Source organism: Dromaius novaehollandiae, chromosome 13, assembly GCF_036370855.1.
Source record: "Dromaius novaehollandiae isolate bDroNov1 chromosome 13, bDroNov1.hap1, whole genome shotgun sequence".
In the NCBI taxonomy this organism is placed as follows: domain Eukaryota; kingdom Metazoa; phylum Chordata; class Aves; order Casuariiformes; family Dromaiidae; genus Dromaius; species Dromaius novaehollandiae.
In genome coordinates, this window is record NC_088110.1 from 2,780,972 (window position 1) to 2,794,236 (window position 13,265).

Consider the following 13,265-nt stretch of genomic DNA (forward strand, 5'->3'; position numbering starts at 1 on the left):
CCACGGGAGAGCATTGCAAAGTGTCCTTTGCTGCTCTTAGGAGCCCTGCGTAGCAGCCAGTGCTTCCCTCAGTAGATCTCCAGTGCCGCCTTCTCCAGTACTGCTGCACATCCTCTCTTCCCTCCTCTCTACCGTCCTAGAGAGTGAGGGGCTGGAAGAGGCCAGGATACCAGGCAAATACTCTATTGTGTTTCATATAGCCAAGGTAGCTTTATGCAGCTTGGCATAAGATGACCTGTGTGTCTATTATGGGGAGTATTTGGGATCTTGGCTTCTTGTTTTTGTTCCCTTGTGTTGATTCTTCTGCTTTTTTTCTTCCCCCCAACTTGTGTCCTGAGCCAGCCGTAAATTGCTCTGAGTGTGGTAGCTCAGCATCCTTGCTAGGAAAACCTAAGCCCTGCTTTATCATCTGCCAGTTATTTGTTTGAAGCTGTTCATAAAGCAGGAGAGGTGGGAGCCCTGTCCTGATGCTAAGTAGAGGTGTACTCAGACCTTGAAAAAAGAGACCAAAAGAGAGAATCTGGACCTGTCAGCTTGTCCTGAAGCTCCAGCCTGAAGCTAATGGCAAACAGAAGCTGCCTCCTACATGTTTCTGTGCTGAGTTTTGGCTGAAGTCAATGGTGGTCTGTTTGCAGAGGGTTCCCAGACCAGATCTCTGATGAGAGCAATAATTGAACGATCCTCCTGCCAAATCTTCCTGGGTTTGATTGGCATCCTGATGCTGATCTGTTCTCTTATTGGCTTTCACAGGGGAACTCACAAAATATTTTTTGAGTGAGTTAAACCTTGAGCTCGCTGCCTTGACCTGCTTTTCACTTCCTACAGATGGAGATGCTTGTTCTCCTGGGCATGTCATGGATGTTTTCCAGGGTAACACAGAGCCTTCTGAAAGGCAGGTTTGGGTGCTGCTTGCATTATTCTTGACCCTAGTGCATTGTTCCCTGGGCTGCTGCCCTGCTCCCTAGTAATACATTGCCATTTGTTCTGCAGAAATCAAGGAGATGGAAAAGCAAACGAGAAGGGACGGATGCCAACAACCGACCGATCAAAGCTGCTGGGAAAGTTATTATCCAGGATATTTCCTGCTTGCTGCCAGTGCACAAGTTGCTAGGAGAGCTCTACATGTGAGTACATTTTCCAAATGGAAGCCGCCGTCGTTGGCACAGCTGTGCTTTGTAATCCTGACATCAGTCCGCACTGATCTTTGAATGTTTCCTTCCCTTCCTCCTCTGTTCCTGCCTTGCTGCTTTTTATGGTATCTCCCTCTGCCTGTGAGAGGGGACTTGTTTCTTAAAAATCTGAAAAGTGTGACAGAGGAAATTACTGATGGTGTATTGTATTCAGAGCTCGAAGAGGTGCTCCGGCATAATTGCTGCAAATCTTGCAGGGTCAGTTTTTCAGCAGATAAAGAGAGAAATTATCAGTACAAATTCTCTCTCAAAGTGTCATGTTAAAGAACTCCACAGTTAAATGTACAGGTTTAAAATTCCCTATAAATGCATATTCTCATACTCTAAAACTGGTCATTCCTCATAAGGATTTTTAACTTTAGAAGTCTTCAGGATGCCCCATACTCTTGGAGATTTGGTGGTACATGCCAGTGTCTGTACTGCAGGTTCTCCCACTTTAATCAAAAGGATGGAGAAGTTCTGTTTCTGAACAAGGAAGCTCTTTTTCCAAAGTGTCTAATTCAGCTGCTGAAATTCAAAGGCCACAGTAAAGACAGTTATACCACCTCTGTTCCTCAATTCTTACTTCCTTAGCTTTGGTAATGCTGTCTGGTCCTTCGTAAAAGTCTTTCAGTCTGTAGACATTCAGGGAAGAAGTAGGCTTCCCTTTTTAAAGAAAAAAAATTGAGAAACTCTCTTCCTTCTCTCTTTCCTATGTTATTAAAAAGAAAGTCCTTCAAAAAGACCTGTTGGAACTTTCTTCTCTGGATATCTCCAGGCTGAATACTGGCCTGCTTCACAGTGAGCAGCTGTCTCCTTCCCGGTCAAGCAGAGCTGGCAAACAGGCTGGTGAGAACTGTACCTTGTAACTGATGGCACCAGCTTCTAGGGGCAAGAAAAAGTCTTGGCTTGATAGCGTCCTGGCACAAGTTTGATACAATATTTCCTTGGAAGCGACGCATCTTAGGATCAATCCTAGCTAGTTCGGAGCTGGACCTGATGCAACAAGCGGTAGCTGAATAGTGGGATTTGTCAGAGGGAGGGCAGTGATCCCTGAATTATGGGGGAGGGAGGGATAGGATTCTGATCATCTTGCAGGCTCCTATCAATCAGGCAGTTCTGGGCTATTAGCTGTTGCCAGTATCACATCCCTTCCATCCCTCCCCCTTTCGTAGGTAACAGGCCAACCAAAGCTGAGCTATCTCCTTTCTTTTTAGACTGAATGTGAATAACATCCAGGAGACTTGCCAGAAGAATGCTGCCTCAGCCTTGGCAGTTGGACGGAGGGATCTCGTACAGGTATTATGTTGAACTGGAGCACTTTCCAGCATGCTGTGCTAACCTCAGATGGCTTACACTGCCACCTCGATGCCAGAACCACTATAAAGCCAGCCAGGTGCAGCAGTTATTCCAGGGAATTTCTGAAATGGCTGATAAACCAAGGCCTGGGGAACAGCTATAGAGGAGGTGTTCTCTACCTCATTGACTCTTGGCATCAAGAGATCCCTTGCCGGGGCTGCAAGCAGATTGTTTCATGCCCTTTGCCAAACTGAGTGAAGCACATTTTTCAGGGAATTCCTGCAGGCAAAGCTAGGAATGCAGCCTGCATTTGAGTCAGCAAATGAAGTAACTGTACGCAAAACTGCCTAGCTGCTGTAAGCTTTTTGATCAGTGGTTCTGTCTTACTTACGTAATTGTTACTGTTGTAATTAGCTCAGCGTTCATCTGTGCTGGCAGTGGGTGCTAACTGCAGCTAGCTTCCCCTCAAGACAGCTTACAGTCTGAGTCTGGAGACCCAGCTGCAGAAATGGACTGGGAAAGTACCTTCACCTAGTAATGTGAGAAAAATGGCTATCGTGGCCCATCCTTTTGCAGATGACCAGTCCATTGCAATGTGCAGAGCATTTGACAGCGCTCAGGAGTGCCTGAAAGAGACAGGAGTGGGCTAGTGCTGCTGGAGGAGCCTGCACACCTCTCCTGAGCATTTGGCTCTCCCTAGATCTGGGCAGGAAACAGACATGGACTTGCCTGATCTAAGCAGAAATAAACTCAAACTGTTGCCTTACTGTGAGATTGTTAGCTCCATGGTAGGTTCTGCTGGACTGGCAGAGAGAAGCTAGGTCTGTTTGCACTTCATTTTGCAGTCTGGTTTGCCCATGTTGGACTAAAGCTTGGGCAGTGACTTTAGGATATCTAGTTTCTTCTGTTAGCTACTTCAGACTTTTCCTTGTCTTGTGGGCAAACTTTTCCATAGATTGAATTAAAAAAAAAAAAAAAAAAAAAGACATTTAGGCATGAGACCTAGTGAGGCTACTTTTAGTGTTTGAATGCCAGTTTGTGTGTTTCCTGATTTGCTCAAAATATTAAAAGATCCAGTAACTAGTCAAGGGAAAACTAATTACTGGGATAACTCCAGCAAGATTTTCTGTGATAGCTCTGTTCCTTGTTTTCCCTGCCTCATGTAACTCTAGCTTGTATTGCAGCTTGCCTTGTTCCTAGCCAGCCTGGAGCCTGGAGCTGACCTGGACCTATACTTGCTCTATAACAGCATAGGAAGGGGCATCTTTACCACTGTCTTTCTGTGCTCTCTTGTACTCAGGCCTGTTCTTGTTTCAGCTTCTCTGCTTTTTCTTCAGTTCACAGTGAGCAGCTGGGGAATTACTGTTCCTGGATGTTCTTCTTTGGAGCACTTCCTTTTTCTCTACTACTTTTCTGTTATCAACCCTAGTTGTTGCTTCTCTAATTCTCTTTCCAGCACCACACTTCTTTTCCTTTCCTGTTCTTTTCTCATGCCAAATTGGGAGCTTTGTTCTTCCTTGGATAGCATGTACTAATTGCTCCATCGTAATAAAGTATTGCAGAAAAAACAGTTTTGGATTTAATGTGGTCACACACAATCAGTGGTATAGAGACCGAAGAGAGGGAACTGTTTTCAGAGGAGAAGGAGATAAATGAAGGAGGAACTTGGCATATGAAATAGTTAAACTGTTGGGGTAGAAACAGCAAGCTGTACTCCTGTCTACAATGAGCTGTACTAGGAGAACAGAAGTGTTCAGTAACACTCGCAGTGAATCAGCAGGTATTTTTTATGCAAGTAAGGATTCACCAGTAAACTTTCTGCCACCAGACATCTCTGAACACAAGAACTGTATCAAATTTAAACCCTTCTGAGGTCTGTGAATATAAAATGCACTAATAGGTCTGTTACACTAAAGATCAGTTTAATCTAACCTCAAAACAAGTGTGGCAGAGAGCATTTTACTCTGGTTCACATTATTCTATATATTGTCCACCACACAGAGGCTGGAACTGCTACCTGTTATAGAAGAGCTCCATTATTATCTATCTATGAGTAAATTTGTGTACACTGAAACTCTGGGAGACTGGCTTCTTCCTTTTCTAATTGTAGGTTTGATGCTTTTCTTTCCTGTGTTTACCAGGTTTGGTCACTAGCCATGGTAGCCACTGATCTCTGTCTTGGACCGAAGTCTGACCCAGATTTGGAGATACCCTGGGCACAACATCCATTTGGACGTCAATTACTGGAATCCTTGTAGGTCTCTGAAAGCTGGGGAGGGAATGGGGAAATGTTCTCTGAAGCAGAGCCTTCCTAACTGTGTACATTGCATGGCATCATTTCAGACTCAGAGCCCTGCCACAATTTGTATTTCCTCTCTCTCAAGCCTGAGATGTGTCAAGGAGGGAAGCAGCAAGTACAATTTATGGCAAATAGGAGGCAACAGTTGCCCTCCTATCAAGCAGCTGGTTGTCCCTCAGCTAAGGTGGAGCAGTGAGTGAGGTGTGGCTGGAGCTCCGCTTTGCAGCATGTCCACGAGGCCTGATTTAGAAGTAAAGATTTTGGTTTTCCACTCATCACCTCCTAAATGAATGTTTTGGTTCAACTGCTTGGTTCACCATCAGATGAGATTCACTGCTGCCATATAGCATATTGAGAAATCATTCCACTCATCTCTTCGGATGAGTGTTAGGCACAAGTGTCCTCCTGCCAGTGAATCTGTTCAGGAGGGGCAATAATTAGTAACTGACATTATCTGTTGATAGGTTCCATTCAGAGGCATGGGATTTGTGTGATGTGCTTTACGCACTATTGCTTGTCCTAGCCCTCTGCTGCTGTGAGGCAGAGGTGGGAGAGGAGCACAGTTCTTAGTTGCTCTCAGTCTTCATAGCAATTCAGAAAACCTTTGGTGGGGTTTTGCCTCGTGATCTAGATGCATGATGCTTGTGTGTCGAGGGTCTTCTCAAAAAGACATTGTGCCTGGGAGTGAGTAAAATGGCTCCAGATTTACATTCAATTAAAATTGCTTTTGTGGTCCTTGTTCTTGAAGCTGCACAAACCTGAGATAGTTGGGCCGACCAGTACTGCAGAGGAATAAGAGGAAAAGGTTAGATGTTCAGAATCATCTTTCTCCCACCCGTTAGACCATGAGTGTTATCAGAATGAGGATTTGGCTTCTCAGAAGTGTGACTGAAAAGACAACCCAATTCTGCAGAGTGCACATGCCTCCTGTGGGCAGTAATGTCCCCAAAATTGATTTATGCAACAGACTTGAAGTTAGTTGCACTGGATTCTCAATGCTTTTTCCACTGAGCTCTGCTCAGTCTTATACTCTCTCTGTCTTTTTCCTTTCCCAGGCTGGCTCATTACTCACAATTACATGATGTGCAGACCCTTGCTATGCTATGCAGCGTGTTTGAAGCCCAATCCAGGCTACAAGGATGCCCAAACTCCTATGGCCCCTTTCCTCAGCGTGCCTCCAACCTGGCCTCCCACAGTCGCTACGTATGATAGCCATTTCTTTCCTATTTGCCTTTAAAATCTTTGAACATCTGTCATGTAGATGACATGATTTCCTCTTCTTTCCACCTCAACAGCCCAGCTTTACTTCTTCTGGCTCCTGTTCCAGCATGTCAGATCCCGGACTTGGCACTGGAGGCTGGAGCATAGGTACAGAGACTGGGGTAATAAAGAGAGGAATCTGCCTCCCTGCTGGCCTAGGTCTTAGATGGCTCCTGTGGTGGGGAAGAAGGGGAATTAGTACTGGCAGTGACTGCAGGTGCTTTCGGCGGCTGGGCGCATGGGGTACCTGATGCGACTTCTTGGCCAGAAGCGAGCACAGCTTGCTGTAACCATGTTGATGGTCCCATGTTCCTCCCCCTTCTGACTTCTGTAGCGTGTTCTGTCAGACTGAGCTTTGGAGGAACTGCTAGAAACTCTTTAGATGTGCCAAGCCAGGCCCTTGGATGCCAGATCAATCCAGAGCCAAGAGCTCCTACTGCCACCTTTTCTGGTTGAAAACAAGTAGAGAGAGACCAGTTTGTGCCATTTTGCTTCCAGGCTGGCTATAGCTAGCACTCGGGGTGACTGCCTCATTGCTGTCTGGTGACATAAGCTCTCCGCTGCCCTAGCGCTTGCACAGTTTGAGACTGTTAGCTCTGTGCAGTGATGCCATAGTTTTCAACTGGTAGGATGCTGCTAGAGGACCTTCCTCTCTCCTATTGTGCAGGCTTCAAGGGGAAAAAAGATCTCTGTGCTTTCTCCTGTTGCTGGAAGTCAAACATCAGCAGTTGGAAAGGCTGGGTCATTGGTGGCATGGATACCTGTGGGCCTAAGGACTTTTTTTGCTGAGCTGTAAATGTATCAAAGATAAGTCACTCTTAAGGGTGCCTGGGTCAGAGAGCTAAAGCTGCTTACTGATTCCTAGTGATATGCATAGCCTAGGGCAGCATCAGCCTGTTAGCAGCAAATCTGCAGCCTTTCAGTGTAGTATCAAAGCATCTATGACACGAGGAAGAGTGCAGAACAGAGGTTAATAGAGCTGATGTTGTCCTGTAGCACTTAATAGCCGTCTTCTCCCTGCCCCCAGGGCAAGGCCTTACAGACCAAGGCCCCTTTACGTAACAGCAGCCTCATGACAGCCGTCTTGGTGATGAAAATCGTCCCTGACTGGGGAAGAGGAGCCCAGGCTGGCATAACCTTCCCAAGCAAACTCCATGGAATTGCCTGAGTAGTTTTTAACTGAAGTGGAAGGCGAAAGGGATTCCTCCATATTAGACTGATGAACCCCATTCCCATGCTATCACCAGGAGAAGCATTGGCAAGTAGAGAGGTTGGCTCTTAGTTTTCTGAGGTGGAATAGTGTTTGTAGGAGTGCGGAAAGTGATACAACGGTGTCTTAGAAAACCTGAGTGTGCGCTCTTAGGTTTGACTTTTGCATCTCCTTCCCCCCCCTTTTGACAAGGTTGTGCTCATGAGTATTGTGCTTTGCGGTATGCTCATCATCTTTTGATGCCTGCAGCAAACAAAGACACAGAGCAGGCCTCCACTCCCTGGTGCGAGTCTTCTCCAGATGACTTCCGCTACGGAAATCTAATGTATCCTGATCATCGGGAGCGTGAGAAGGATCAACATGAGAAAAACAAAAGGTAGCTTATAGCATGTTGTTCAGGGATATGTGACTCCATGCCCAAGTCAACTGAAAGTCTATAGCCAGCTCCCCCCTGGTGCTGTGAAAACTAGCAGAAGGGAAGTAACAAGCTTGCTCTAGACCTTTTCATTCAGCGAGTAATTTGGAGGAGTTTCATACTGCAGATCAGTTCTGTTGGGACTGCACATGATATATCTATAAGATGGCTGCGGTGAGACACCCAGAGGAGTCAGCCCATTTGGCATACCCTTGAGCATAGCACAGGTGAAAGGCAGACCAGTCGGTGCATTTATAGTATTTCAGCAACACATGAGAAGCAATAGTCCGCTCTTCTAGTGATGCGAGCTGGTTGTGTAGCCATCGTTGGGAAGAGTATTGCAACCAGAGTCTCGGAGAGTGAGTCAAGCAGATGACAATGCAGTTTGTTTCCGCAGGCTCCTGGACCCTGCCAACACTCAGCAGTTTGATGACTTTAAGAAGTGCTATGGAGAAATCCTTTATCGCTGGGGCCTGCGGGAGAAGCGGGCTGAGGTTCTAAAGTTTGTCTCTTCTCCTCCTGATCCCCACAAAGGCATCGGTGAGTGCAGGCTTCTGCTCGCTCCAGCTGCCCAGGCGGAGTCGGGACTCTGCCTCAAGGGTCTGGGAGCTAGCAGGCCGTGGGCATGATGAAAATTGCCTATTAGTCTGCCCAGAGGTCAGCTCTACTAGCAAACTATCAGCGGCTTTGTAGACCGTAACATCTCTCTAGCCAAATTGCGAACACATGCTAATCTGGAGATGTTTGGCTAATTATGCTGGTGGCTATTTATTCGCTCTAAATAGGAGCACAGGCGTGCACTACCCTAGTGTCTGATTCTGGGTTGAGGTGTTCTTGTAGCGCACATGTAAGATTGCAAGATCTCTAGCTGTGGGTGAGGTAGACAGGAAATAGGCAAATAAAATGTTTCTCCCAAATTATTTTCAGCAATGTAGCTGCCCAGACCTGCCGCTCAAGGGCAGTTGCTAAAATGTCTTCTTACTAGGCCTCTGGGAAAAGATGCACTTGGCCTGCGAGGAGAGAAGCAGGTGAAGGATGCCAGAGAAGCAGTGGTTGCTTGTTTAGCTCTTGTTATGCTGTCTCACCTTGTAACGTGTGAAAATTGGTGACTTCCACCATTGCCTTTGCTCCTCCATGGCCAGTGGTCACAGCATTGATAACATCCCCATTGAGTGTGCTTTGTACTCTCTCTATGATGAGAAACAAAGGCTGATCCTGTTCTTCGTTGCACTTCAGAGATGTGTGATGCAGATGAGAACAGCTGGAAGCCTTCATCTCCATGGCATGTGTCAGTGTGTCCCAAGCTAGAAATCTGAGACGTTCCCAGTTGACAGCTGTTTAGCCATCAGGGGAATTGGTGGGCCAGTCTGTGTCCCAGCACACTCACTGCCCATATTAATGGTGGCTGGTGATATCTCTTTGCTCCTCTTCGGAGAGCAAAATGAGATCTGTAAAACGTGCTGTTCCCCCACCCTGAAGGGGGATCCCTCCTGGGCTGATCTGAGGCAAACCTCTTGGGCAGTGGGTTCAGGGGGCTTTTCCATACCTGTTGAATGGAGGATGTTCTTGTCTGCAATTCTGCCAGGCTGATTGTCTTGCTCTCCGTTTCTTTCCTCCTGCCAGAGTTCGGTGTGTACTGCAGTCACTGCCGCAGCGAGGTGCGAGGCACCCAGTGTGCCATCTGCAAGGGCTTCACGTTCCAGTGTGCTATCTGTCACGTGGCGGTGCGAGGCTCCTCCAACTTCTGCCTGACATGCGGACACGGAGGACACACCAGCCACATGATGGAGTGGTTCCGCACCCAGGAAGTGTGCCCCACGGGCTGTGGGTGCCACTGCCTGCTCGAGAGCACGTTCTGAACAGCAGTGAGAGCAGAATGCCTGTGAACTGGATCTGATATTTAATTCCCAAGCCATGTTGAATCAGCTCTGCTCCATGGTGTCTGGAGGAGATGCTCCAGGGAGCTGAAGCGGGATTTCCTGGCGGTGAACCGCAGGGACGTTTACACGTGCTTCCAGTATTCCAACACTTCCCAGGTTGCTTTTGGACTGATTTGACCAAACTCCCTGTGTCCATTGCTGGCGATGGATGCCAGACCAGAAAAATCACTCTCTCCTGCAGAAGGATATGTGAATATTGGCTAGTCTTTTGGGGGCTGAGGGGGTGTTAGAAAGTTCCTTTGGAAAACATTGGCAGAGCCAAACTTGCTTCAACTACATAGTCTTTCCGCATGCCTCCTGACAGGGGCAGAAAGTGAGCAAAATAGAGAGTCGTCTTTGCACAGTTAAGGTGGAAATAATTCACAGGCAACAGTGAGCTGTAAAGGCTAATTACAGACTGGGTTTGAAGAGCAAATAGTCTGTGGGACTTGCTCAGAGTTACTTACAGAAGCAACAGGGTCCTTATTTTGCTGTTTACACTGTTCTGGTTATCCCATAAAGCAAAAGAATCAAACTACATTTTTCAGGATTATTTCCTAAATAGCTTCCTACTCACTGGTCAGTATCTGCAGCTGGTGTGAAAAGCCCAGCCGTGTGGCCAAAATCGCTAGGATTAGTTGTTTTCTTCCAGCAGTTTTAATAGTGTCACTCCTGAAGTGTCTCTGTTTTGCTGTTCTGACTGGGTGATGCAATGCACTTTAACTTGCCTGTCCCTGCCTTGTCGGTGACACGTCCTGGTGACTGGGAAAGGCCATCTGCCTTTCGATCTTTGGATCCACGCGGCGTTTCCATGGATGGTGACGCTGCCTCCTCCGGGCCGGGCCTGGGTCTCTCGTGTGTCAGGGAACAAGTGCGAGTGTTTCCTTGCCCAGAAAACCCAAGGGAGAGGCTCTAGTCCATGAAACTCCTGACTGTTTTCTCCAGGCTGTTCGTATGGGGGATATCAAGGAGTAATTTGAGATTCACAGCCTAAACTGAGCGCTGTCGGTGTGCTTGAGCGACTAGGCCAGGGAGGCAGCCGTTTCCAGGGGAGAAGGGGCTCCGCAGGGTGGTGGGACGTGCAGAGGCGAGAGGTTTGCACCTCTTCTCTCCGCGGTGCTTCGATCTGCGAATGTATTTGAACGGGCCGTCTGTTTTGTGAGGCTCTGCCGGCCGGCTGCCAGGATGCTGTCGCGCCGCTGTGCGTGCGGTTGCGTGCACACACGGGGCGGGCAGCCCGTGCCTCTGCTGAGCAGGCTTCCCTCTTGAGCTCTCATTTTGGGCAAACGCGTGGTCAGGGACTGGCCCGCCGGAGTTACCCCTTCCCCCTGCGCTCGCCTGCCGAGCAGGGCCACGTGCTGTGCCCTCTCCAAACCCTCGTGCTAACTCAGGCTGTGGGATCCTGCTGTCGAATAAACAGATGGTGTATCTTAAACATTAAAATTATTTTTTTAAGCGCTGTTCTCATGTGAACTGTTGTCGCTGTGCTGGTTCTCCCTTGGCAGGGAGCCCTGAGCAGCTCTCCCTCCCTGCGCAACCCAGCGCCGCCCTCCCCGCTCCCCTGCGCCCCGGAGCGGGGCCCCCTTCATGCTGGTGCCGCGCGGTGGCAGCAGAGACCTGCGGTAGCCGGGGGCTCCCTGGCTGCCGCCGGGACCCTCAGCCCGCCCCGCCTGGCTCTCGCACCGCCCCTGCCGCTGGGCTGGAGGGGCCGGGTTCGGCCGGGAGCGACGCGGCGGCATGGGGGCTCGGCCGTGCCCCGTGCCGCCCTGCCCAGCCGAGGCAGGCTGCGATGCAGCGCTTGCAAAACGAAGCCACGCGGTTTCTGAGCTGTTGGCAAACCTCGCGTCTCGCAGCTCGGACTCCAGATGGTATCTGTGCCGCCAGCCTTCCCACGATGGAGACGGGCCCGCGCGGCTTCTGTCTTGTGCCGTTGCCCTTGCACGGTGGGATTTCTCTCCGTGCCATGCAAGGGTGCTCTCTGCAGTGAGCTCCCTTTGCAGGGAGAGGGCTCCCTCCCGCTGCCTTCGTGTGTGGCAGCCCTTCGGCTCGGGAATGTTTTCATTTCCATGGTTGAGTGTGCACGTAGATTGGAAGGGAAAGGAGACTTGTCATTTAAGGCGACAGACTGACAGATAATGGCACTTAATGTGCATTATTACAGTTCATTACAGCATGTCTCTAGTATCTGAATACTTTCAAGGTGGAGCATGACTGATGCTCCAGAGGAAGGCGGAAAAGCCCTTGCCACGGCTGTTTGTGCAACTGTGTGGGGGTAGGTGGATTTCTTCCCTTTCCCTGCAAGCATTTGTCTCATACCCTGCAGCATGCGTCGTGTTTGCTTGCATCGTGTTTGCTTTGGGAGTGATCTTGCTCAACGCAGAAGTGACTATAGCAGAGAAACGGGAATGTCTTATTCCCACCTGCATGGAGCTGGATTAGACCTGAAATGCATTCCCTTAGCTTGACACCCGCGTCTGGAATAACTGCTCAGAAAAGGGGCATGCTACTGCACCCACACCAGTGTCTCTGTCATTCCTGTCCTCTTGCCCACCTGCTGTTCGCAGTGACCTGATGAAGTGCACAAAGCTTCACAATCTGGCCACAATTTAAATCCTGTCTGAATTTCAGGCTTTAGAGAATGCAGCCCCAGCGTTCAGCTAACCCAAGAGACCTGGCGACGTCTCAGCAGAGCAGTGAGTTTGGGAGGGCGCTCGCTGTCGCGGGAGGGGAGGAAGGGGTAGTAGCGTGTCCCGGGCAGGCTGCGGGACCCGAATCTCTCAGCACAGAGAGCACCAGCATTGCGCTGAACCAGATCTCGGGACACCAGAGCAGTCAAAACAAGCAAAGCAAATATTGGTGATGAGGAAAACAGAGAATAAAATGAAAATACCACCAGGTGACTATCTGGTGCGCCTGCATCTTGGTACGGTTCTGGCTTTCCCATCCCCACGAGACAACTGCGGACCTCGATGCTGTTCAGGGGAAAGCAAAGGGCTGCAGTATGTGTCCATCCAAAGGACGACTCGGTACCCAGGGTGCTGCAGCTGGGAGGGATGCGACAGGGGAGAAACACGGCAGGGCCCTGCAGAGTGGGGCAATTCACGGTTTCTGCTGGCACAGGAGCTAGGGGCTATTCAGTTAAACTAGCTCATAGTCAGCTGAAAACAAGCGAGCGAGCGCATTCCTCGCACGATGCGTAGGAAGGGGGTGAAACCGCTTCCCTCGGAGCATCGCAGCCTCTGCAGGTTTACGAGCGTTCAGGTAGACAAGTCCATAGAGGAAACGGAGCCGGAGCTGTGAACGCTGCTCCCCCGCCTTGGGAGAGCCTTGCCCCCGGGTCCCCGAGCTGGCAGCGCGCTGGGAGGTGTCGCTGCCCCATCAGCCCGTTCTTACGGTCTTCCCTACCCGTCCGCTGCCAGCCGTTGCAAAAGAAGATGCTGAGCTCGACAGATCTTTGGGCTGACCCGGAGCAGCTCTTCAGTAGGAATTGCTGTGAAAATGTAACAGCTCCCTGCTTAACGCACGTGCAGGGCTCTTACAGCTGCATTCGAGCAGGTTTTCTCGAGGATGGTTAAAACCAAAAACTCCCCTGCCAGCCCGCTCTGCCCTCAAGGTCGCTGTCAGCTTTTAAACCCTTTTTGGGCCGTGCAGAGAAAATACAGGTTCTCTGTGTAAGGAGCACGGCGTCTGCTCT

General features: G+C 49.4%; 1 protein-coding gene across 4 annotated transcripts in view; it reads left to right on the forward strand.

Moving 5' to 3' along the window:
- The window catches only part of WDR59 (WD repeat domain 59), a 52,612-nt gene extending 41,586 nt beyond the window's left edge, over positions 1-11,026 (forward strand). For 2 of the 4 annotated variants that reach the window (XM_064519405.1, XM_064519407.1), the window contains exons 19-26: positions 991-1,124; positions 2,387-2,468; positions 4,610-4,722; positions 5,823-5,970; positions 6,063-6,135; positions 7,430-7,613; positions 8,050-8,192; positions 9,276-11,026. In XM_064519405.1, coding sequence (XP_064375475.1) covers positions 991-1,124; positions 2,387-2,468; positions 4,610-4,722; positions 5,823-5,970; positions 6,063-6,135; positions 7,430-7,613; positions 8,050-8,192; positions 9,276-9,511 — 1,113 coding nt within the window. In that variant the 3' untranslated portion in view covers positions 9,512-11,026. The other 2 variants (XM_064519406.1, XM_064519408.1) reach the window with 2 other exon arrangements.
- Positions 11,027-13,265: the final 2,239 nt, after the last annotated feature.